This window comes from Gracilinanus agilis, chromosome 1, assembly GCF_016433145.1.
Source record: "Gracilinanus agilis isolate LMUSP501 chromosome 1, AgileGrace, whole genome shotgun sequence".
NCBI classification, from domain to species: Eukaryota; Metazoa; Chordata; class Mammalia; order Didelphimorphia; family Didelphidae; genus Gracilinanus; species Gracilinanus agilis.
Window position 1 is genome coordinate 440396939 of NC_058130.1, and position 27223 is coordinate 440424161.

A 27223-nucleotide genomic window follows, 5' to 3' on the forward strand; every position below is an offset into this window, starting at 1 on the left:
CACTGAATCTCATCCCACACACTTCCCATGTTCGTTTTACATTATAATATTTGTTTTAAATGGTGTAGTCAGTGTTGTACAAAAAATTCATATTGAATTCACTTGGTAGCTTTAAAAACAAAGCAATAAATGATGCCAATAAAATGGTAATTCCCTTTTGAGTTGAAATATGGCACATTCATCCATTTCATGACATTTAAGATATGAACTTTGATAACATCTTACTTCATTGTCTCAGTGTTTCTTAATTCTAATATGTAAAATCTGTAACTTTTTAAGAATAGAAGAGAGCATTTAGCTATAAGTTACTAGACATTGAAGCAGTGGAAATTGTTAACCTCATTAAAAACTTTCACATTGTTTTACCCATTTCAGATTTACTTGTTCCTTATATTTAACCTTTTTTTACTCCTTCTACTTCTCCTTATGTTAATGGGGAAAAAAGATTATAAGGATCTATTTAGAATAATTCATTGAGAGGTCCTTTTAAAGCTCATACAGTTGTCCCTCGCTATATTGCAGTTCATTTAACGTGGCTTCACTGTATTGTGGGTTTTAAAAAATATATATCTAATTCTTTATCATGGAATTTTTGCTATATTGCATGATTTTGGGGGTGATACCATACTGTAACAATGGAAATGCAGTATGCCACTATCACTTGCACAAGCTTGCCAGTGTGAGATTGTACACAGCACACTATTGGCTTCTGGACTGAAAGGCGACCAAGCACAGTGCGTGTTCTGTATACTGGGTGCTGATTGGCTCAGTGTTTATAAGTGTGGGAAAGGTTAACAAGAGTGTGAAAAAGGTTTATTGGAGAGTGGGAAGGGTTTATAAAGCCTCAAAAAAACATAAATAATAAAATAAATATACCACCTCTATTTCACGGATTTTCGCCTATTGCTGGGTGTCTCTGGAATGCAACTCCTGCGATAGGTGAAGGGTCGTTATATTCCCATGCAATTAACTCAAAAAGAAAATGATAAGAAAGGCTTAATAGTTAAAACTTTTAGTAGGCTTGATGCTTTATCTTCCTTAAATCAATCTAGGGTTTTCTAGATACCTTGCATTTGGAACCATACTGCTTTATATTGCTAAAAAGCTGATCATTGCATTTAGAACTACAAATGTAATCTCTGCAATGTGGAAAATCAAGATTTTAGCAACAATCATCTATTTACTTTGTGAACTGAATTTGGACTGGAACAGAAATTTGTTTCTTAAATATACATGTTTGATGTAACAATTTAAAAATTTTGACATATAGACATTTAAGATTTGGAAAGTGCCTTACATATTTCATGTGAGCCTTGGGATAATAACCTCTTTTATAGATGAGGAAGCAAATACTTAAGTTTTGTGACTTGCCTTTGGCCACAAACCAGTAAGTATAGGAAACAAAATTTGAATTAGGCTTTCCTGATTCTGAAGTTCAGGATTACATCTAATAGACATTACTATCTCTTTTAAAGTTTAATTTCTCTGTCTGTTTCCCATTATATATAGAATGGAGATTTAGGATGAAATGAATTTTAAAATGTTAAAAGTCCTCTCAAAAGGAAAAACATGGAAGTTTTGTCATGAAGTCCTGAAAGTAATGTAAATAAAGGACTTTTTAGTGTATATGCTGCCAAAGTGAGCACTAAAGGACTCTAAAATGAAGCAATAAAGAAGTAGAAGTAGACAAAATATTACAAAGGAATAAAATAAAAAATAAAGAACAGGTTTGAATCTGCTCAATTAATTGATTTCTCTGTTTTTTAAATTTCTAAGAATGTTCAAATCCAGAAAAGCCAAAAGTGTGGTATTCATTCAGGACTAGGGAAATTCAAATTGGAATCATATATGTCTTAATTATCTTATATATCTTAGGTACCCCATCCCCGCCCCTCAATTTATGATCCACTTTACATGATATACCTCTCTAGGAAACAAACCATGCCAGTTAAATTTGAAACTTACATCTCTTGCTGAGTATATATATCTCTAATTGGACCGTAGATAAACCTGTTGAGATACCCAAAGATTCAGAATGGATGAAGCCATATAAATGTAACGAATTCCACACATCATGTTTTCCATGATTCTGTAATGTGCTTCAGCTATTTGGAACCTTTGACAAATACATCATTCTTTATACTCTAGTTTTCAAATAGTTGATAGTTAAGTGGAAACTTTTATGAACTCATTTTGAATTGTTTTTGTTACTGTGGAAATAATTCTGTAACTCTTTTTTTAATAGGGAAAATTTATTGGCAGATTGTTTGCAGGGTTGTTTTGTGGTGACGTGCACTCTTTGTGCATTCATCAGCCTTGTGTGGTTGCGAGAACAAATAGTCCATGGTGGAGCACCGCAGTGGTTGGAACAAAATCATGCTCAACCTCTCAATGCTGCTGGACAACAAAATGAGGTAAAATCCTTGTCCCAGCTTTAGTTCTTATGGAATTATTCCTGCTTAGTCATGAGTTGGACATCAGTTTGCTTCTTTTCTTACAGACACATATTCTTGTAAAATAATAGAACATATTATTGAAACAAGCAATCCACAGATTTAGGAGAGTGAATGATATTATGGTGTGCCTTCTTGATTTATCAGGGAAGTTGGAAATAGTTAAAGGAATATACTGAATTAATTTCTCTTTCTGCTTGCCTGGAATGAAGTTTAATATCTCACTTGAAAATACAAAAGCTGTATCTTATTCCTGCATCTGTTTTTGATTTGCTTTGTGACTTTAAGAAAATAATTTAATTCTTTTCCCCCTCACTTTGGTTTCTTCAGTAATATGATACTTATCCTATCAGAACTATGTGCATTGTGATAGAGAAGTTGGAAATTTATGTGTCAACTTTTATGTGATTATTGGTAGGAATATTTTTAATATCATTTTTCCTGAACATTAGTGTTATCAGTAGAAGCAAGATCAGATACTCAAGGCATGAAAAAGAGTAGCTGGGATTGATGAATATTTTAAAGATTATAGATTTACAAAAGCATGATGTCTAACTTTATTTGATAATTGTGCTGGCTGTGTAACTGTTTTGAGTAGTCAAATGAGTTACAGAGGGAGAGTTACAGAGAACTGCATTTTTTAGACTATTAGGCAAAAAACAATGGTCTACGCTGATAAAAATGTCATTGTTACTTTGTGTATGGAAAACTTTTGGTATTCCAGCTGTCATTTTTCCCCATATGCATATAGAGTAGTGATATCACGGATACTTAAGGATCTATTACCTGGTTAGGAGAATATTTATATTTAAAATCCACCGAGCAAGTTATTTGAAAGTCTTTTTTTTTTTAAGTCTTTACTGACTGGAGCAGTAAGTGAAGGCATGAGAGAACTTAACTAAGAGGAGTTTAAAAAGCAAACCCCAAAATCTAATGCAATATATCCAGATATATAAACTTGTTCACTATTCACTGCACAAAATGATTTGTATTTATATAACAAGTTGTTTAAAATATGCAAACTTTATAGAAGTTATACTTTTAATTCAGAATAACAAAGGGAGGTTCATATGTTTGGTATCAGATGAAGCAACTATTTTCTTAGAAATTCATCAAAGCATAGCAAGACTAAGAAAAGTTATTCACAAAACTAGAATATCTTATTATTTTAGGCTCCAGGTATAGGAAATGGTGCTGAAAATGTTGCAATTGATCAGCCTGCTAACCCACCAGCTGAGGATGCAGTAGTAGGGGAAAACCCTGAAATTCAGGAAGAACAAGCTGATGAAGATGAGGAAGACAATGAGGATGAAGAAGATGCTGTAGTTGAAGATGCAGCAGATGCTAATAATGGGGCACAAGGTAATTGTTATTGTAAGACAGCTTTTTGGAATAATGATACAGTCCTAATTTTAATTTTAATCTAAGTTAAAGAATGTTTTTTGCTTATTTTTAATATTCATAAGTCTTAAAAGTATGTGTTTCGTAGACTATAAATATGAAATCTACATAGGTGTATATGTATGGATATGTATCTATAATAGGAAAGAACAAGTGGCAACCGGACAGAATTTTATGAAATGTTATTAAAATTGACTTTCAGTCTCCTTGAGCTAATTTATTAAATTTTCTCTTCCTAGTGTTTCAATTGTGTAGATATGTTGTGAAAAAATTATAAGTACCTTCTAAATATGGTACTTATAATGGAGCTAATGAATTGCTTTCAAAAATAAGATTAGGTGTTTTATATTTATAGAAGTATCTGCAAAGTACTTAATTCAAAGACAGTTCCTATAAATATTTACAGTTCCAGTTTCCTCAGGCATTTCTAAATTATAATTATTGTTTCAGATGACATGAATTGGAATGCTTTAGAATGGGATCGAGCTGCAGAAGAATTAACATGGGAGAGAGTGAGTAAGAGCCCTTTTCATCAAGTACTGGAAGTTGCAGGCTCTTATCCTTAGAGTTGCCGAAATATTTAACTAAAATTAATCATACTAGTTAGATTTAGAAAGTTATCATCTCTATTTAGATGAGTTGTAATTCAGTAGACACTTTTAGAAAAACTATTTTTTATATATAGTATCACAGGTTTATTGTAGGTAAATATTATGATACTAAAATTTATTCACCAGCCATCTTCATAAGTGGTACAATCTGCCCTAATATGCACAAGTGTTAAAAAATATATATTTTAAGGAGCAAATTAGTGACTCTTTCAGTCCCAAATAGTGTCTTTTTAGGGCTTTGTTTTAAACATGTATTAAAAAACATTGCTACTGTTAGGAACAGTTTGTGAAATCACACATTCATATATAAGTAGATTGATGGTTTCCAACATGCCTATATTGATAGTATGGTAATGGAATATATAATGCTAGAACTGAGCACCAAGATATTAAGTGTAGTTAGACTTTTTTTTCAGGGAAGTAGGGAAAAATATAACTCCTATCAGTGAAATATACACCAACTGAAATGTTCCAACTAATGTATAAAACCATTGTATTTCATTGGTAGTCAAAAATGCATAAAAATAAAGGTTCTTTGAATAGAAAATTGTATTGATGATTGTTATCTAATTATTTTTTCCTTAGATGCTTGGACTTGATGGGTCACTAGTTTTCCTAGTAAGTAAATTTGCCCTGTTTAAGAATGGAATTCTGACTTACCTATTTATTCAATGTTTCTTTTAATAAATTGAATCTTAATGTTTACAGTAATCATTTTAAAATAGATTTTTATTGTTATCTTTTGTTTTTATAGTGCCTAGATTTTCCCTCTGTATCTTTCTTCTTCCTTCCCAAGAACCATCTCTTATTACAGACTTTAAAAAAAATGATAAGAAAAATTTGAGCAAAACTAGTTAATATATCCTAAAAATCTGATGTTATTCAGTGGTTTACACTTGTAAAAGTTCCTGTCTTTGCAAAGGATATGGGAGTGGTGGGGATGGTGGTGGTGTTAAACAGGATAATCTTATAATTTAGAATATAAGATCACTTTAATTTTGATTATGTAGTATCAAGGGAAAGGGTTTTGCTTTTATTAGAAGGAAATTCATTTTAAGAAAAAAAAAGAAAATGAAAACATGCAATATGAGTAAAATTTTAAAATATCAAGACCCTATGTGCAGAGGTTTTGTTCTGTGCTGGGGGAAATAAAAATATAAGACATAAGACCTTTTCTTCTGAGGTTGTCAATCTAGTAAGATAATGTGACATAAATAATTGTAATACAGATTGGAACATAAATGATTAAAACAGGGATAAATAAGGAATATAATACTAACATCTAAGAATATAGTGATGTTTTACAATTCTGTATTGTAATAAGCAAGAAAAATGGTGAAACCAAAGCAGCTCTGAATATGCAAAGGGAAAATTTTTTATGCTGTTCTTTGTTTATCCAGGGAATAGTCTTTATTATTTCTAGGATATCAGCCATTTGTGAGGCATATCTCTTAGCCTTGCTATACTCTCCTGTTTCAGGAATCCCCAACTCTGTTATAGCTTTGCAGGACTAAAAATGCCATTTTTTCCCTTCTAAGGTTATGAACAAGGTAGATTCAGTCTCCAGGGACAGATAAAGGAGAAGTTTTTTTGTTGTTGTTGTTCTTCCTGTGTTTTCGAAGACCAGTGATACCACAATGTAAGAGTAGTGTACATTGTTTTCCTCTATAGCTGATCAGTACAGTCTCAGTTTGGAAGATACTACCACAGATCAGGCACAGGTGATCTATTAGAATATAATGTGGTAGGGGCAGTTAGGTGACTCAGTGGATTGAGAGCAAGGCCTAGAGATGGGAGGGCCTGGGTTCAAATCTGGCCTTAGACACTTCCAAGCTGTGTGACCCTGGGTGAGTTACTTAACTCCTATTTGTCTAGCCCTTACCACTCTAATGCCTTGGAACTAATACACAGTATTGATTCTAAGGTAGAAGGTAAAGGTTTAAAAAAAAAAAAGAATATAACAGAGTGGAGGTGGATCTGGATTTGTGCAGTTCATGTTCCTTTTGTACTTCTATGATTCTGTTTTGCTTATGAAGCATAGCACCTTCTTTCATGTGGGTATGCCATGCTGGACAGTCCTGTACCATTGTTTCCCATGTCTCACAATCAGTTCTAAAGTGCTTTAGAGAGATACCTTGAGAGTTTCCTTAGGTAAACTCTTGCCTAGCACGAGTTCTCTATAAAATATTTTGGGCATTCAGGCCCAGCCTATCAGAATTGTGCTCTCTGAAATAAAGTTTGAATTCCTAGAAGTTCAACTCTAGAGATGACCTAGGACCTAAGTATCTAGAACCTTATCTTTCCAGGTTATCTTCATGATCTTTTTGAAACAAGGTGGAAATGGTTCTGTTTTCTGGTGTGGTGATGATGATAGACTGTCTAGGTTTCACAGGCATACAGCAGCAGTCAGCACAACAGCTCTGTAGACCTTCAGTTTGGTATGAAAGTGGTGCTGAAGGTAGAAACACTCAAACTTGACAACCATTTGGCTATGTGGGAGAGAGTGAGGGATCAGCAGTGACACCAAGTTGCATATTTGAATCATTGGAAGGAGTATGATACCCTTGATTTGGAAGATGGGTGCTTTGAGGACTTTTCAAAAGTGTGCTGTTTTTGACTTGAGTTTTTGATGTCTTTAGTGCATCCACTTTGAACTGTGCAGTAGATTGATGATATAATTCTGCAGCTCAGGAGGGAGACTAGGGTAGAATAGGTGGAGCTGGGAGTTAGTTACCTGCATAGGGATGATTACTAAACCCTTGAGAACTGATGAGTTCATAACTTGAAAGAATGTAAGTAGAAGTCCCAAGATAACCTTGGAGTACTTTCTTAAAGAGTATGGCATAGATGATGATACTGTAAAGGAGAGTCAGAGTGGTCAAATGGGTAAGAAGAGAACCAAGAACAAGCAATATCATGGAAACCTAGAAACATAAGGAGTGGCCAGTGATGTTGAGAGATCAAGAAGATGAAGATTGAGAAAAAGCTGTTGGATTTGATAATTAAAAGATCATTGGTAATTTTGGACAGATTGGTTTCAATTGAGATCATAAGTCAGATTGCAGAGGGGTAAGAAGTGAGCAAGAGGAGAGAAAATGGAGACTGGCCGGGCAAGTAGGCAACTTTTGTCAATGAAAAAAAGAGGTAAGATGTAAGATGATAATTTGAGAAGATTACAGGACCTAGCGAGGTTTAATAAGGATAGAGGAGACTTGGGCTTGTTTTAGGTGGGAGGAAAGGAAATGATTGATAAGGTGAGAATGAAGATTAGAGATAGAAAAAGGATGATTGAGGGGGCAGTCTTTTGGAGAAGATGGAAAGGCACATGACAAGATGCTTATGGTATTTTTTTAAGTATTGTTTTCATTTGGGCTGGTTTATACAGTAGAACACTGTGAGCATGAAGCTGTAGTTAAATCACAAATCAGTTTGATTCATACCAAGGGAAATTAATGTCACCATGGTATCATATAGACTTAGCCTGCTCTCACAAACTGGTTACTTGATTATAGGTAAAACTAATTTATGTTTATTAGTTTGAAAACACAACAACAAAAACTAATTATTAGAAAAACAACCCATTTCACAGTATTGATAGCATTGTCTTTTTATATGAATCAGAACAGTTAGGTTGCTCAAAATTGCATAGTTTTCAAAATGCTTTTCTTTTTTTGGTATCAATTTAATGCAATAATTTATTTTGATGATATCAAACATTATATTAAGGAAATGTTCATGATTTGAATTTTTCTTACAAAGGCTTTCTGCAACTGCAGTATTATTTTAGAAAATACCCATACTTTATGTGCTTAAGACTTTAAATTAGATAATTTAAGAATTTAATTTTTTTTCTAATTATAACACCGTTTAAATTTATAATAGGAACTGAGCAAAATCTAGTTACATTAGTGTATATTTTTGTTCCATGAACTTATTTTTACTAGTGTGTTTCTTTTTTATAGGAACATGTCTTTTGGGTGGTGTCTCTGAATACATTATTTATTCTTGTCTTTGGTAAGTATTCAATTCAGCAGATGTTGGTGAAGTGCCAGCTCTTGCAAGGCACTGAACTAGATAAATGCTGGGTATACAAATATGGAAAACAATGGTTTTACAATACTGACTAACATTGTTCTAAATACACCTCTCTGTTAGAAAACTGTGTTTTAAATTAGTTTTAGATCTTTATTTTAGATTTCTTTTACTTTAAAAAAAACTGATCTTTGGCTTAAAAACACTTGGTATAGAAATGTCTCCTATATAAACAACTACCTTGTTTGAAGATTTATTACTGTGACTGCTTTTGAACTCTCCTATCCCTCTCCCTGCCAGAGCTGACTCCTCCTTACCACTGTTGTAGCAAATTCATTACCCTTGGCTTATCTTGATCCTCTAGCTAATCAAACCCTGCTGTAAACCTATTCCACTCTCATTCTGATGGAAATTACTTCTTTTGCCCTAGTCTTATCCACCTCCCCACCCCCTTCATTTCTACTCACTATTGCTGCCTTGAGGGAAATCTGGCCTGCCATTCCTCACATGTAGTTGATGTGTTGTCTCCTGTAACTGCTAGAGATCATTATGACCAAACCCTCTTGTCTGTGGTCCCAGTGCCAGAGTTTGACCTATCTTGTTACTTTTAACTTCACTTCTTGGTTTTACCACCCATGGCCATATCCCTGTAGTAGAAATTCCTTTTCTCTGGCTATTAGAGCCTTACCCAATCTCTGCTTTTTTATTATGAGACTTTGCCCCAGAAGCTGGGGCTAGTGCCTTAAGCTAGATGAGCTTCCATTCCTATTTCCCAGTAGGTCTTTTGAGAGAGAAGGGGGAGGGGGAGAAAGGAGGAATAGATTGGGTAGTATATGGCATCTTTGTTCCTTTTTATGATTTTTTAGCAGTAGAATAGAGATTTTAACATGAAATGCTGAACACATTTTGATAAAAGTTGTTATAAATAGTAATTAATTAAATTCACTAATATTATTGGGAGGTTTTGCGAAATGGTGAAGAGCCTCAGACTTGTCTTCAGAACACAATAATTTGATCCTGGCTCAGTCATATACTAAGTGTGAACTTAGCTGAGTCATTTGATAAAATACTACCTGAATTAGTTTACATATTTAATGCTATACTTGTTCAAACTACCAGTGGGATATATTATAGAGCTAGGCAAAATAATACCAAATTTTTATTGTAAATTAAGGAGTTCCCCTTTAACTTCTAAGGGTATTTAAACGAGTTGTCTGCTTATTATCCTTCCTTTTGAATTGATTAACTTCTGTTGCAATGAGTGCTTTAAATAAGCTACAGTGGTTATTCATTCAAGGATTTTTAAGTGCTGGGTATGGGCTAGGTGCTGCAGATATAAGTACAAAAGTAGGGACATCAGTGAAGCCCAATGTTATGCATTGTTTCACTACCCTTATTCCTTCATATCTGCAAAAATGAAAGAAAGGTACATTCTCATACTTCTCATTTGGAGCCTGTTGTACTTGACTGTGCTTTTTATTACCACTACAGTAATACTTTTTCCTTACTCCAAATGATGAATTTAAATTTCAGTAGCTCTTTTTCTGGATAGAGGAATGAGTCAGCTAAATTTTCTTCAAATATGGTATATGTAGATAGACCAGTAGTATAGACAACATTGGCCATCTCTATATTAGAGATGGAGTTTTTTAAAACTTGAGAATGAATACCATTTCTAATTCTAATATCCTAATTCTTACTATCTTATTCTATGTTGTTTATGGTGCAAGGGGTAGATTAGTCTGGAAAAAAATTAGTTTGACATTTTCATTTATTTTTTTCCCTTTAGCATTTTGTCCTTACCACATTGGCCATTTTTCTGTTGTTGGCTTGGGATTTGAGGAATATGTAAGTATGATGGATAAAAAAAAACTTTAAAGACACTCATTTTGATCAATTGCTTTTAAGCACTTGGCACTTTTAAGATAAATCTTGAGTAATACATCTTTTTTATAGCATGTTGTTATACTTCCCAAATTGCTTTATGCTTCAAGAATGGCTAGTCAGTGTAATTGATCCTTTATTTTTATATTACAGTAGTATAATCATTCGCACTCCAATGACTCCATTGACATTCTTAAAAGGAATCTAGCAAGTCCCTCAAGTGATAGCTGCAAAAATGAAGGAAGGAGGGAGATCTTATCCAGAATAGCAATGTAGCTATACTAGTATCCTAAGATACTGTTTCCTCACCAGTATATTGAGGCGTATCTAAGTACATTGATATTTTATTGAAAAGCTTTTTCTAATGACCGTGTATCCGGATCAGTAAAAATAGTCAGGGTTTTTCCCTAATCCACTATATTTTCTTTTTCTTTTCCCCTCTATTATCATAGTGAAAACATGTAGCATGTTTTCCAAAAGACCTAACTTCCAGTTCCCTTCATCAACACACTTATGACAGTTTCATCAGTCCAAGCCCCTAGTATTAAATCACTGCCAACTTAGAAATAAACAAAAATACCATGCAATAAGAAATGTTAAAGGATTTTCCTGAGGTATGGATTGTAGGGACCATCCAAGAGGAGGAGACATGTCTTTGATGAGCATTTATGGCCCTGAATAATACAATAATTGTATCTGAAATATGGAATAAATAATATCTAGTATCTGTTGCTTTTATGAGTAGATGCCATGAAAAGGCCATCTTGTATAAGAGTTTGTGATTACTCTGAAAAAATGTAGAGAAATGTTCCTGTTTTGAATTCCCAAAGCAAAATAGCTTTATAACTTGAAAATTTATTTTGCCCCGCTGTTAGGCAAATGAATATACTGTCCTTGGAACTGGAAGTGCAACCAAAACAAATTTTCCTACCTTTTTTGTTTTTAAATGTTCAACCACTCAAAATAAATAAATTGATTTGTGTCTCAAGTTTTGACATTTTTGCCCTGATGTAATTTGATAGCATATTTTAATTCCTCTCAAAGGATAGTTTTAACTATCTGTTCTTCTTTAACATTTAGCAAAAAGCAGAGCAAAAGGGTCTAAGTTGTACAAATTAATAGAATACCTAATGAAAACCCAGAAGACCTTGTCCCCTAAATGTTTAGGTTCCTGGATCTTGAATTGTTAATATATATATTTTTTTATTTCCAGGTCCAAGCATCCCATTTTGAAGGCCTAATCACAACAATAGTTGGCTATGTACTTTTAGCAGTCTCTTTGATCATTTGTCATGTATCCTTGAACAAAAATGATGCAGATACCTCTGATAAATTAAAGTTATCTTTATTGTATCTCCTGCTGGAAAAGTTCTAGTGATTCTTTCTTGGTTTTAGGTGAAATAAAAATTCTTCTTTTTGAATTATAGAACTCTTCCCAAACTGACTCCAGCTTTTGTTATCAGTTTTATTGTACTTTACTCTTAATGTATTCTATAGTTCAGCCAGATTGGTCTGTTTGCTTATCCTTGGACATGGTATTTTATCTCCCTTCTCTCCACACCTGTTCATAGGCAACGTTCTCCGTGTCTTTGGAACACACTTATAGAATCAATGGCTTCCTTGAAATCTCCATCAGAAAACAATTTAAAAGAAGCCTATCTGTTTGGTGGCTATTTCTTTCCCTCTAGAAATCACTTTGGATAGTATATTAATTTGCTTTATAGATGTTGATTCCCATAAATAAAAGGTAAACTCTGAGGGCAGAGACTGTTTTCCTTTAGTGTTTGCATCCCTTGTTGCCTAGTTCAGTTTCTAGCATATAGCAGTCTTTGAACTGAATTGGCTGTTAATAACTTTAATTGGTCCCTCACTTCTACTCAGTAATTCTCCTTATAATTATATATCTCTATGAGAGGTTAGGGTTTGGCAATTGAGGTTATTTTCTTATCTTAGTGGCTTTGCAGGAGAGTGCAAAAAAAGCTTGACTTGTACTCAAGAAAACTGGATTTGTGTACCATTCCAGATGCTAAAGGACCAAGTGCAAGTCATTTAAATTTCTCAGAGACTGTTTACTCATTTATAAAGTTACAGCATAGGACTGGCATCAATCCATGAAAGTTCAAAAGAAACAGATTTAAGTTTGGCATAAGGAAAAACTTCTTTACAGCGAGACTCTTCCCCCCCCCAAAAAAAAAAAATGAAAAGAAAAGATAGGTACCTTGGGAATTGGTTTCCTTTCACTGGAGGTCTTTAAGCAAAGACTGACTACTTCCTGGGGATACTGTAGAGATTATTGTTCTGGTACAGGTAAGTCTATATGGTATGTAATTAGAATTTTCTCCCCAGGGACTCTCTCCCAACATCCCATTTATGTATTTACGCTAACATACTAATGTAGGGAAGATATGTTCTGTGTAGCTCTGCCCTCTTGCTCTGTTCCTAGGAATGTGCTATGGTGGTTGGGTGAGTGCCAGGCAGAAGTTTACTCACGTGGTCATACTTAAGTTTTGTATTTTGTTCTTTTATTTTTTCTACTTCAAGTGATTATTAATAAATCTTATAAAATATAATACTTGGAGTTACTGAATATTAATTTAAATTTTACAGTGATCTCTTGTGGTCCTCCCCCTCCCCACCCTCACCTACACTTCCCCTTTCTTTTTTAAATTCTTACTTTTTGTTGTAATAACAACTCTTTAAGATGGAAGATTAAGGACCAGGCAAATAGGGTTATGTAACTTGCCCAAGGTTACAGAGCTAGGAAGTGTCTGAGGTCATATTTGAATCCAAGTCCTTCCAACTCCAGGCCTGGTGCTCTATTCACTGTGCCACCTAGCTGCTCCTCAGGTCCCGTTCAGTTTTAAGATTCTCTCATGCTGAATCTTTTTTTTTCCATTTAGATATTGATCATTTTGCTTCTATTATTTGAATATTTGAGAGTATGCATACAGTTGGTTTGAAAATGACCTCTACATAGGTAACCAGTGACTTTTTCAGATACAATTTTATATTTTATAGCATTTAGTTCTTGTCATATAGCATTTTCTAACTCTTTTTTAAACCCTTACCTTCCACCTTGGAGTCAATACTGTTTATTGGTTCCAAGGCAGAAGAGAGGTAAGGGTGGGCAATGAGGGTCAAGTGACTTGCCCACTGGGGTCACACAGCTGGGAAGTGTCTGAGGCCGGATTTGAACCTAGGACCTCCCGTCTCTAGGCCTGGCTCTCAATCCACTGAGCTACCCAGCTGCCCTCCATTTTCTAACTCTTGAAGAAATTACTTCTGCTATATAGGGGAGACATTTCTGAATATCATACAATTCTCCAACCTCTTTCAATTTTTAATCTTTTAATGTTAAAAATTTTTTTTAAATTGACAACATTTATTTTCTTTCCACATTACCCCACTGAAAACAAAACAAAGTTCTTATAACAAATATGCAGTTAGGTAAAACAAATTTCCACTTGGTATGTATTCAAAAATACATGCCTCATTCTGCATCTTGAACCCATCATCTTTCTCCCTTAGGAGGTGGGTAGCATACTTCTTCAGTTTTCTTAGATCATGGTTGTCATTGTTTTGATCTAAATTATTAAGTCTTTCAAAGTTGCTTGTCTTTATGCTATTTTAGTATAAATTGTTCTTCTGGTTCTGTTCATTTCTGCATCACTTCACAGAACTCTTCTCAAGTTTCTCTGAAACTGTCCCTTTTGTCATTTCTTATGACTTAGTATTCTATTACTTTCATAAACAATAGTTTATTCAGCCATTCCTCAGTTGATGGGCAATCCCTCATTTCTGCTTTGCATATTTTTGTGTATTGTCTTTTTTCTCTTTCTTTGATTTTTTTGGGGGGGGGGTGTTATAGACTCAGTAGTGGTATAAGTAGGTCAAAGGGTACATACTTAAGGACATAATGACTCTTTCTGAAATGACAGGACTAATTCATCAACCAGCTGTACCAGCTGTGCCTTAATGTTTCTGTTATCCTGAAGCTTCTCCAACATTTGTCATTCTCCCTTTTTTCAGCTTTGTCAGTCTGATGGGTGAAGTAGAAGCTCAGAGTTGCTTTAATTTGTAATTTTTAGAGCTTTGGAGCATTTCTTTTTCAAATAGTTCTTTAGAGTTTCTGTTTTTTCCTCTGTTGCCTTTTTCTATCCTTTGACCATTTATAAGAGAATAGTTTCATTTCTTAATCCTGAAATATATTTCCTGATATCTTTGTCAACATATTCTTCCTCCATGCACAGATTTATGTTGAAATCTCTAAATATCAATATTGACTTGGGTTTTGGACTCTTGCCCAGTTCTTTGAAACATTTCTTTCTCTTCATCTCTAACAGATATTTCTCTATTTTGTCAGAATTATATTTCAGGTAGTTATTTTGCTTATGCTTATCATGAGAAGCTAAAGTGACTCTAGTATCCCAAGAAATTGTTTCTTTTTGTCCATAGGTGAATGATGAAAACAGTTCCAACAGCTATTTTCTTTCTCTTTCCAAAAAGAACCTCTGAGGTACTTTCTCTTTGGATGTATCTTCATTGTTAAAGGTCACTTTTATTATATCAATTCATTCATTAAAGGGCTACTTTCTAATGTACTTCACCATACTAAATGCACAGGACACAGACCAAAAAAAAAAAAAAAAAAAAAAAAAGGCCCTCCTCCCGGAGATTGCAAATTAGAAAGTTCAGAGTACCAAAAGTTAAATTAAGTTTATGGATAGTCTAAATGATATTTGACACTGATAAATGAATGTTTGTAAATGAGTGTCTGAGACTTTTACCCTCTTAATTTTGGTTCTCTTCTCAGTTACATGTTAAATAGCAGTATAAATCTGGAGGGATTTACTTTGACTTTTTTTAGCTGCTATGAATTTCATTGTTAGCTTTTATATGGGAGATGTTAAAAAGAACTGGTATTATTTGTTTTTAAGCAAGTGAATTAAATTACTACTGACACAAGATTATGTCTTTACTTCTTGAAAATCTCAGTGAATGTAAATCCTACAACTTCTTTCTTTAAATTATGATCTTCTTATTGAATTTTGGTTAGATCCTTTTCCTCTAGCTATCTTTAACTTAACATCAAAATTAGCAGTCCATAAATTATTGTCCAAGTTTTTTGATTCTGTATTAAATTATTTCCTTGACTGACTAATACAGGGTTTGGCAGCTCTTGTGAAATTTCAGCGATCCCGTCGCTTGTTAGGGGTCTGCTATATTGTTGTTAAGGTAATTTATAGTTTATTTTATTTAAACTGTTGAAAATATTTATGTGTCTGGTATCTTAGTACTGATGGAATTTGTTTTTGCTCAAGGTCTCTCTATTAGTGGTAGTAGAAATTGGAGTATTCCCTCTCATTTGTGGCTGGTGGCTGGATATATGTTCTTTGGTAAGTATTGTATTTTTTTGGAATATAATTGATGAAATTAAGATTTAGGTCATGAAGTCTCTTTTGAAGGGATACTTCAAGTAGCCGATTTTTTTTTACCTTGGAAATGTGTAGCTAAAGAGACTTGAAAAATCAGGTTTGATTGATTTAACCTTTTTGGAGAGCAATTTAGTACCATGACAAAGGGCTATAAAACTGGTATATACTAGATCTGTATCCCAAAAAGATTTTTTTTTAAAGGGAGAAGGATTATTTGTATAACTTTATAGCAGCTCTATTTGTTGTGGCAAAGAATTGGAAATTCATCAGTTGGGGAATGACTGAACAAGTTGGTGGTATATTATTGTAATGAATACTATTGTGTTATAAGAGGTGATGAACAGGATTATTTCAGAAAAACTCAAGATTTAATATGAACTCTGATACAAAGTGAAATGAGCAGAACCAGGAAAACATCGTACATAATATAGTAGCAGCAATATTGTATGATGATCTAATGTGAATGACTTACATATTATCAGCAATGCAAGGATCCAGGACAACAACAAAGGACTCATGAGGAAAAATGCTGTCTGTTGCCAGACAAAGAACTTCTCTTCAGAAAGTTTGGTTTTTAAAAAAGTGATACATGTTTTCTTCTGTGACATGATGGATATTGAAATATTTATTATGTGACAGCAAATTTACAACCTATATAAGTTGCTCATCTTCTTGGAGTGGAGGAGGAGGGAAAGAATTTGGAACTAAAAGTGTGAGAAAGTGAATGTTAAAAATTGATTCAATGTGTAATTGTGGGGGGAAGTTTACAAAAAAGAAAGAAAACTCGGGGTTTATATTTGTAATCTTTGGGCTATATAAAGATATAATTGTTAGAATAATTTTTTTATAGTGCTACATTTTAATATACAGCATTCTGTCTTTTTAATAGCAGATAAGAGAATAAATAACAGTCTATTTTAGCCATTTTAATACTATTTTTTCTGATTCCAAGAAATTCCATACTTGACAATGAAAGACAAATTGAGAAATTAATAAATTAAGATTCCATACTAATGTCAGCTATAATAACTTGTATTAAGACTTTTAAATTAAATACACATTATACTATGCTGATTCTGTAGTGTCTTTAGATGTAAAAGGTTTCTATAGAGATAACTATGTCCAGTAAAGGAACTGAGACACAGAGACTTGAATGGGCCGAGGTCATAAAGCTAATATAAGTGGTACAACTGAATTTCAAATCCATATTCTCTTAACTTCAAATCCGTTGGTCTTCCTAGTATTTCACATTTATTTATGTTTATAGGTTGAAAAGCTTCCAGATTTTTTCAAGTACTTTTTGTTACTTCTGCAGACATTATTCTTCTATTACTTAACAGTTTTACAATTGCTAAATAGAATTGCATGGCCAAAGTAAATTAATTGCCCAGGAGATAGCATTTGGGTGATGAATAGTTCTAAACTTAACTCTGCTAATCCTTGGATAATATTCTGTACATATTCTCAGTTTTTATAGCTCAGTAGAATATGCCAGTGCATAGTTTTCAAGCAGCCAAGGCTTCTTTGCAATGAGACATTAGAATAGGATGTTAGTAAACAAAGCAGTCATAGTAATGATTATTATAGTGGCCCAGTGGATAGAGCACTGGTCATGGAGTTAGGAAGATCTAAGTTCAAAATGGATCTCATACACTTTTAACCTCTATTTGCCTCAGTTTCCTCCATTATAAAATGGGGATAACAATAACACCTACTTCCTAGGATTGCTGTGAGAACCAAATGAGATAATATTTATAAAAGTGCTTAGTACAATCTTTGGCACATAATAGGTGCTATATAATTGCTTATTTCCTTCCTTTTTCTGAAATAATTGGAGATATTTTGAAGTAGTGGTATATCTATAATCAGAGAATAGGATTTTTAAGTTGTTGCATCAATATTTTCCATTACAGAACCATATTAAAACATTCTTTAATTTGCTAATGGTTTTTCTTGTCCCATTGCTAAGGAGGTGGCATATATATTGCCAAGCTTATGTGAATATATTATCAACACATAATTTTTAATTTTTCTTTGGAAAAACACATTTTCTTTATAATTAAAGCTATCATTTTTTTTAATGTGTGTCCAGAGTAATACTCTGGACTGATACCAAAAAAATATAGATGTGATACTATGAGACATCAGAAAAGTCAAATTTCTAGTCTAAAATTTGTTAAAATATATAAGCATCTTATTTTTACCCATATTGTCTTATAAGCAAGATGAATAAATTGGATAAATTTAAATGTTAGAAAAAAAATTGCCTCCCCTTTTTTATGTATGTATATTTTTTTCTTTGGTTCAGGAAATGTTTGATGCCACTTTGAAAGACCGAGAATTGAGCTTTCAGTCGGCTCCAGGTACCACAATGTTTCTGCACTGGCTAGTGGGAATGGTCTATGTATTCTACTTTGCTTCTTTCATTCTTTTACTAAGAGAGGTAAGTTATAAGGAAAAAAGTTATTAGATTACAAAATGATGAAAAATTTTACTGCCATAATTTCTTGTTATATTTCCCCCAAAGATTATGAATGTTTTTGTGTATCTTCATAATGACCACTTCTTTTTCTACTTAAGAAATGATAATATGATGTGAATTTGGCTTAACTTGATCATTAGAAGAGACCTCGAGTTCATCTAAAAGTAAACATTCAGCTTGACTGTTGGTAATATTAATGTAAGATTCTTATTATTTTTTTTTATTTTAAACCCTTAACTTCTGTGTATTGACTTATAGGTGGAAGAGTGGTAAGGGTAGGCAATGGGGTCAAGTGACTTGCCCAGGGTCACACAGCTGGGAAGTGTCTGAGGCCGGATTTGAACCTAGGACCTCCCATCTCTAGGCCTGGCTCTCAATCCACTGAGCTACCCAGCTGCCCCCTAAGATTCTTATTTGTTGAACAACAAGTATACATTTTGCTAAAGTAGCTGAGTCAACAATCTTGACATAAAAGAAACTACAAGAAAGAAGGTAGTTTTAGTTAAAATGAAAGGATGACTCACAGGCACTCCTTTTAGAGGTAAAGAAAAAAGGTAGTAGAGTAGGCCTTATCAAATTTTGATTTTCATGTATTGCAGTACCTTTGATATGCAAATGAATAAAAAACCACTGTGGAAGTAATTGCTGCTAATGCAATAATATCAGTGGCTGAGGATGATATGGTAAAGAAATTTTCTGAAGAACCTGATAAGGCCTCTAAAACAAATCAATCTACACTTTGATACTCATAGAACAAGACTAAAACCCAGAACTGAATCTGACTTAGTCCAGTACTTCTAGCATACCAACTTTGTAGTTGATAATGCTTTCTGTTGAGCCACTAAAGTAACACCATAAATTTCTATTTTCAAGATAATATGATTATCATGTCTAAAGATTAGAATGTATCTAAGGTCAACTTCTCTGTATCATACTGCTAAGACTAGAAAGGAGTCTCTCAACTGTTAATTTTCAAGTAGTATCAAGTGCCACTGTGATTTTTCTACTGATTAATTTGTCTTTTTGTTTAGAGATTACCTTTTCCCCTTGTATTTTACCAACATCAGACATTTCAAAGCACCTTATTTGGGAATTAAGGCTGAATAGAGTGTGTTTTTCTTAAGAGAAATTTGGTCTCTGGAAATCTTTTGCCTTCTTGGAAGGACTATAATTTCCTAGCATTTCTGTTTTAAATAGCCTTTCTTCAGCTGAAAATATTTTATAATTTTGCCACAACTAGTGGTAAAATACTACTTTTGTAAACTTAGATTTTTATTTCCATAACATCTCAAAGAGCAAGTCTTGGTAGTGGGAAGTCAAAAAAAATTTTAAATAGTACAAATATTGCTTTAATTATTATATTGACCAGAGTAATCTCAACCAGCTGTGGTATTCAATCTTTGAGGGAAGGCTTCAGTGTCATTAAGAAAGACTATCAAAGTAAGATCAAGTAATGTTTGCCAGAACAGATGATATAGCACTCTTCTGGAGTGGTATGATAATGGAAAAAAAAAAAGCACAGGGATCAGACATCTGACAGAAGTAGTGGATTATATCCGACAACTTTTAAAAAGTGATTCTGTTCTTAACTTGGGAGAAATGAAATTTCTTGATTGCAATAAAAGAATAACCATTGGATGTTTTGAATAAAAAGACTCTATTAACTTTGGAAATTTTATGACTAATGTATCTTTTCTGCCTTTGCATCTACTTCAAAGCTAAAAAGATTTAGTGGAAACAATATAACCTTTAGTCACATATTCCATATATGATATAAAGTGATCTAATGAATTTTAATATAACTTGTGCTTGGACTCGAGATAAATGTGGTATTCTCATTTTAGCAGATAAAATTTCAAAAAGGAGAGATATTCACAGGAGGACTTCCTTTTTTTCTTATTTTTCATCATGAAATAAGGAGGCTACTGAGAGTTTGGCTGTATTCCAAAACTAAGTTGCCTGGCAGTTTATAAACGCAAAAAGTACAATGTTCTTTTTCATGCTGACTGTGGTAAATGTGGATACACATTTCTACATGTACAGAAAACACCAGCAAATTGCCCTTTTATAGTCATCAACAGTGCTTTGGACACATATGTGTTTTTTCAGACTTTAAGGATTTGTTGGTTCCAAACAAGCATTACCAGTTGGCATTAGATTTGCATCCTAGATGATTGTGAGAGAATTCCATCATAGGTCTGATTCCTGTGATGTTGCTTCTGGACAACACATTGAAGGTGCTACAAGCAGTTCACTAGAGAGCTTCTTTCAAAAATCTGGCACCCACACTATAGATAGACCATAAAAAGGAATTGAGATGAAATTTTAAAACTTGAGGGCAGAAATTACAAACCTTTAAACACCAGCAGCAGGCTGTGTGGTGGTAAGAGTAAGACTATGTTTTCATAAATTTTACCTACATTTTTATTTTGAATAAAGTTTTTTTAAACCCGTCTTAGTAATAACTCTTAAGACAGAAGGGCAATGGCTAAGCAAACAGGATTAAGTGACTTGCCTGTGATCACACCACTGGAAAGTGTCTGTGGCAAATTTGAACCCAGGTCCTCCAGCCTCCATGTGTGATTGCTGTATCCACTGTGCTTCCTAGGTGCCCTTGATTAAACTTAAAAAAAAAAAAAAGTTCTTAATTCTCCCAATTCAAATTATATGGCTATAGGAAAGCTGTTCATTAAAACATTTTTAAAAGTCATGTTGAAGTTTAAAAAGAAATATGCATCAGAACTCCACCAACTTTTTCCATCTACCTTTATTCTCTAAAACATTTTTAAATCTTAACGGAAGATTAGATTTTGCCAGCTTTCCTGGATATTGCCAGAAGATACATTTACTACATGCTTATTGACTATTAGTCTATGCTGATCCATTAAATAAGAATTTAGGTGTTTTCTGTGTAGTACTCAGTTATGTATTCATTTTTTTCTCCTTTCCTTTGTATAGAAGCAATTTTGTCGTTATTATCATTATTACATTTCTCCCTACTAAAAAGGTGTCTTGGAGATGAGATTCTGAGTTCAAATATGACCTTAGACACTTCCCAGCTGTATGACCCTGGATAAATCACTTAACCCCACTTGCCTAGCCCTCAGTGTTCTTCTGCCTTAGAACCAATACCCAATATTGATTCTAAGACAGAAAGTAAAAGCTTTTTTAAAAAATCAATAAAACAACTAAAAGGGTGTGTATTTTTAATTCTTGGGTAAGGAGAAAAAGAGGCAAAAGGTTGTGATTGTCCTGCTTTTTGTATATGAATCAACAGTACAGTGCTTGACACATAATAAGAACTGAGTAAATCTTTTTATTTTATTCACTACCAAAGTGATTGTAAGAGCTTTTTTAAAATTTGGGGTTTTTTTTTTGTCTCATGTATATACAACTATGTCCAACTTCTTTTCTTCTAGTGTTCCATATATTCTGATTCATGGTTTTTATGTTATAAATATGTAAAATATTATAATAAATTTGAATTCAATCAATTTAATCAAATGCAGTACTAATTCAAATAATGTGATCACTTTGGGGAATTAGTTATTCATGTTAATTGGGACATCACTATATCTAGAAAACTTGGTGAGTACATTTTTACAGATTTGGATTTATTTTTTATAGGTGCTAAGACCTGGTGTCTTGTGGTTTCTGAGGAATTTGAATGATCCAGATTTTAATCCAGTACAGGAAATGATTCACTTGCCCATTTATAGACATCTCCGAAGATTTATTTTGTCAGTGGTAATGAAATATTTTTATTTAGTCTTTAAATAAAGCATGTTTTTCTTTATATAACTTGCCTAATTTTTATTATGCTCTTTCTCTACTATTTTTCAATTATATTGCAAGTGACATAAATCAATGCAACTTTTTATTCACCTGTTAAAAAAATAAAATTATTATATTTAATATAATTGCAAAGTTTACGATAACATTTGAAATTTACATAGTGTTTTAAAGTATGCAAAGTATTATATTACATTATCTCATTTGATCTTCCGTATAACCTTGTAAGGTAGGTACTATAGGTATTTTTTTTTTTTTTAAACCCTTACCTTCCATCATAGAATCAATACTGTGTATTGGCTCCAAGGCAGAAGAGTGGTAAGGGTAGGCAATGGGGGTCAAGTGACTTGCCCAGAGTCACACAGCTGGGAAGTATCTGAGGTCAGATTTGAACCTAGCACCTCCCGTCTCTAGGTCTGGCTCTCAATCCACTGAGCTACCCAGCTGCCCCCTCTATAGGTATTTTTTGCCTGGGCCAATAATTTCTTTATTGGAGCAAACTCCTTGTCTGTTTCCCCCATCGCCAATTTATTGAATACTTGAATTCACTGATACTTGAATCCAGATATTCCTGACTCCAATGCTCGCTTTACATCCTAATCCCCCATAGACCCCTCTGATCAGGAAGGCCTAAGTTCAAATCCAACCTCAAACACTTCTAAGCCATGTGATCCTGGCCAATTCACTTAACCCTATTTGCCTCTGTTTTCTTATCTGCAAAATGACCTGGAGGAGAAGGGAATGGTAAATTATTCCAGTATCTTTGCCAAGAAAATCCCAAAAGGGATCACGAAGAATTGAGCACTACTGAGACAACTGAACATTGTTATTATTCACATTTTATAGATAATAAAACTGAGGTTCACTTGTTACGGTTATCCATCTGGTGTTAAGAGATGAAATCGTCATTTTTATTATTAATTCTTTGGTGTCCAGATTTCTTCCATTGATGCCTTTTGGTAACTTATCTATCACTTAAGAGTTGTGTTTTTTTTTTTTTTTTAAACTTTTACCTCTGGTTTTAGAATTGATTCTGTGCATTGGCTTTAAGGCAGAAGAGTGGTAAGGACTAGGCCATGGCAGTTAAGTGATTTGCCTAGGGTCACACAGCTTAAAAGTGTCTGAAACCAGATTTGAAACCAGCACCTGGCTAGACATCCACTGATATCACCTAGTTGTCCCCTCACTAAAGAGTCTTGAAGAGCTTCCTCAAGCTACTGAAAAGTGTTTTGTCCTTAGTTATACAGTTATTATGTGTCAGAGGCAAGGTTGGAATCTAGCTCTTCCTGACTCCCAAGACCACAACTATATTTACTATCCTGAGCTGCCTTTCCAAGATCAAACTGATAAAGTATTAGCTGTCTTCCATTTGGTCCTAACCAGAGAAAAGGACATTAGACTCTTAAAAACTGACATATATTTGGAAAACTAATCATAGGATTTTTTTTTAAACTTTGACCTGTCAGAACTATTGAGGTCTGACGTATCTCAAATATGCTATTTACCATTGTTATAATTTAATGTTGTTCTCCTTGTTACAGATCGTCTTTGGTTCCATCGTCCTTCTTATGCTGTGGCTCCCTATACGTATTATTAAGAATCTATTGCCCAATTTTCTTCCATATAATGTCATGCTATATAGGTAAGTATTCTGTATTTGAAATTTCCTTCTTCTCTAATGTTTATTTTGTATTCCAAGCCATTGCTTTATTGCATTGGTTTTTCTTCCGGGCTTTGGTGGGGGAGAGGTAGGTTTAAGAGGTTAGCTAAGTTTTAGAAAATATTAGAACTGGTAAACATTAATATGCCCAATTCATTCATAGTTTAAGAAAGTGACTTTTTTGGGTAAATGCAACATTAAGCATGTTACATAGTATCAACTTTGCATATTAAAAATGGCATGTTATTTCCTAATACTACTGGTGGTATTATTCTAGAACTTCTTAAAAAGTTAAATTTTTTTTTAGTTGTTAATATAAATGCATTTTATTCCCTCTTATATTTGGAATTTTCATGAACTTAGGAAAGTATTTTTCCTTTCAAAAAATTAGTACAAATTTATTAAGGTGTAGTTCTAACTACAAATATAGAAGACTAGATATAACAAAAAAAAATCATACATTTCTAACAGTTATATGTTATTCCAAAGGATTCTTTGAAATAAAAATCAGGAGCATAGCAAAGTTCTATGTCATATTGCAGTAGAGATTGCCTTAAAAATAGATGTATGTTACGGTGTTTTCAGTTTATTTTCTGGTCCTTTTTATTGTTATAGTGATGCCCCAGTGAGTGAACTGTCTCTTGAGCTGCTCCTGCTACAGGTGGTATTGCCAGCTTTACTTGAACAAGGACACACTAGGCAGTGGCTGAAAGGTCTTGTCAGAGCATGGACTGTTACTGCTGGATATTTGCTGTGAGTATAAACAACTGACACTTTTAATTATCACTTGTATCTTGTTTTCTTAACCTTGTTTCTATTTGTGTTCCTTACCTTATACAAGCAAAAGTAATTTTGAAGACAGTTACTAATATGTACATATACTTAGAGTAACTGCCAATTTATTTAGTTTTATTATATTAATTAAAATTTCTTGTTGTGCTTCAGTTTTTTTTTTTTAAAACCCTTACCTTCCGTCTTGGAGTCAATACTGTGTATTGGCTCCAAGGCAGAAGAGTGGTAAGGGTAGGCAATGGGGGTCAAGTGACTTGCCCAGGGTCACACAGCTGGGAAGTGTCTGAGGCCAGATTTGAACCTAGGTAGGACCTCCCGTCTCTAGGCCTGGCTCTCAATCCACTGAGCTACCCAGTTGCCCCCTGTGCTTCAGTTTTACTTCCATTTAGTTAGAAGTTATATCTTGGCATATGACCTGTTAATATTAATTTTAAATTAGCTATTCTTAGAAGTGCTTTTCAGTTTTGCAAACATTTCTTAGATCTTGACATGTTGCATGTATTATTGTTTAATTGAATATTGTATAAAGCTTGTGATGTAAGCTAATTTTTGTAGTAAAGATTGTTTTCAAAAAAGATATTGCCTCTCAAGTCTATTTCCTATTATAAACTGAAATGAAAGACATTGTCGAAATCTTAATTTTCATTGATTAGTTTGATTTAGAAGAAAGAGAACTGGATTTAGAATCAGAAACTTGTGTTTAAATCCCTCCTCCATCATTTATTACCTATATGTTCTTAGGCTGGGCATTAATCATTTAGTCTTTTGGCCTCACTTTGTTCATCTTTAAAATAAGGGAGTTGGACTGGATGATTTGTAAGATGTTTTCCAACTAGAAATACTGTGATCTTATGACTTGCACCAAAACAGATGACAATACTAGCAATATGCTATCATGGTTAACATCTGTGGATATAGAAGAAAAATATTTTACGGGATCTTAGATAAATAATAACATTTTATCCTTATGCAAATAATTTTAGATTGCTGATTTATTTTGCATTATCAAGGGAACTTCACAGTACAACTTGGGATACTTAATGATTTTTGAAAGGTTTAGATTAAGGGAATCAGTATCTACTAAAATCCTCTTTTTCAACCCACTCTTTTAAGGAGAAAAAAGCAACCCTTGATTTTAAATTTTAAAAAATATCACGGAGCAGTTTAATAAAGCAGAAAAAGGATTAAATTTAAAATCAGAAAGCATGGGCCCAAATTACCCCTGGGTTCACGACAAAGGCTGTGCCAACGAAACTCAGTCTAGAGCTGATTCATGCCTAGAATTTCTGATCAATTATATGTCAGTCATTCAAATATAAGCCTAGCTCTCTAAAGGAAGATTAGAAGATTAGCTAGATGATTTCCTGCCCCCCACTCATGGTGTAGAGAGAGCTTGCGATCAGTGGTGATGATAAAGAATATCTGTACTGATGAGGTCTTTACCTAGTGACATAAGTACAGTGTGCTGGATCTATCTGTAGAGGAAAAATCTACTATGTTGTCTTTTGCATTAGAAGCAGTAATAATTGATGTATTCATTTGTGGTAGCACAAAAGGAACACTAGACCTAGCCAGTTGACCTCTGGTATGGTTTTGGCTTTGCCTCTTGCCTGCTAGATGAACTTGGATACTTTGTTTTCATAGCCTTCAAATTCCTCATGTGTAATGAGAGGATCAGATTAGATCATCCCAAGTGTGATTTTTTTTTTTTTTCCGATTCTAGCTTCTTTAACCCCTTGACTTGATTTATATTTTGAGCTGAAGAGACTTTTTATTATTGGTCCTTTTGATATAGGGATCTTCATTCTTACTTGCTTGGAGATCAAGAAGAGAATGAGAATAGTATGAACCAACAAGCTAACAACAACCAGCATGCTCGTAATAACAATGCCATCCCAGTAGTTGGGGAAGGTCTTCATGCAGCCCACCAAGCCATACTTCAACAAGGAGGACCTGTGGGCTTTCAGCCTTACCGTAGGCCTTTAAAATTTCCACTCAGGGTAGGTACAGTAAATCCTTTTTCAAAATCTTGGATTATTTAGGTTTGTATGTGATTTCTAGTGTGAAATGGTGTTCTTGTAATTGCCAGGCTTAATACAACAGTAGGTCTTTCATTGTTGTCTGTGCCTTTTATCATGCTTGTAAAGGATGAATGAAGTACATCAAAATTTCAAAGGCATTTCAATATAATAAGGATTGTTATAGAACTTTAAGCATAATGAAAATGTATAAATTTCAGATTGCTCCAAAGTATTTCAGTTTTTAAAATGAATCTTTAGGCATTTATTTCACTATATATTAAACATTTGCAGTTTAAAAAGTCATAGTTTTATAAGTATAGAAATTAGCTATCATCAAATATCTTAGCATTTTTTTCAAAACTAAACTGGGCTTCTGTAAGAAATCCTGATTTGCCATTAAGTAGAACGTTACTTACTATGGATTATTACCCATAAATCTGTTTTATAAATTCATGTAAATTTAGACTATATTGTATTTAAAAGCAAAATCTCATACTTTTGGTTCATACTATTTTGAGTAACTTTTAAAAATAGAATATGTGCTCATATGTAGTTATGCATTTTCCATATATATCAGCATATAAAATGTATTTAATTTCTTATTTCAAAAAGCATGCTCAATTATAATATGTAAATGCTTTATTTATTTTTGGAGAAATG

At 33.5% G+C, this 27223-nt stretch overlaps 1 protein-coding gene across 1 annotated transcript in view; it reads left to right on the forward strand.

Annotated features, from left to right (window-relative positions):
- Positions 1 to 27223, forward strand: part of MARCHF6 (membrane associated ring-CH-type finger 6) — an 81916-nt gene that overhangs the window by 37038 nt on the left and 17655 nt on the right. Inside the window, exons 6-19 of the mRNA XM_044665430.1 lie at positions 2246 to 2414; positions 3626 to 3815; positions 4305 to 4366; positions 5051 to 5083; positions 8428 to 8479; positions 10287 to 10345; positions 11595 to 11675; positions 15548 to 15616; positions 15703 to 15777; positions 18125 to 18259; positions 21926 to 22045; positions 23632 to 23732; positions 24366 to 24503; positions 26338 to 26542. Of these exons, the coding sequence (XP_044521365.1) occupies positions 2246 to 2414; positions 3626 to 3815; positions 4305 to 4366; positions 5051 to 5083; positions 8428 to 8479; positions 10287 to 10345; positions 11595 to 11675; positions 15548 to 15616; positions 15703 to 15777; positions 18125 to 18259; positions 21926 to 22045; positions 23632 to 23732; positions 24366 to 24503; positions 26338 to 26542 (1489 nt within the window). The remainder of the gene's footprint in view (positions 1 to 2245; positions 2415 to 3625; positions 3816 to 4304; positions 4367 to 5050; positions 5084 to 8427; positions 8480 to 10286; positions 10346 to 11594; positions 11676 to 15547; positions 15617 to 15702; positions 15778 to 18124; positions 18260 to 21925; positions 22046 to 23631; positions 23733 to 24365; positions 24504 to 26337; positions 26543 to 27223) is intronic.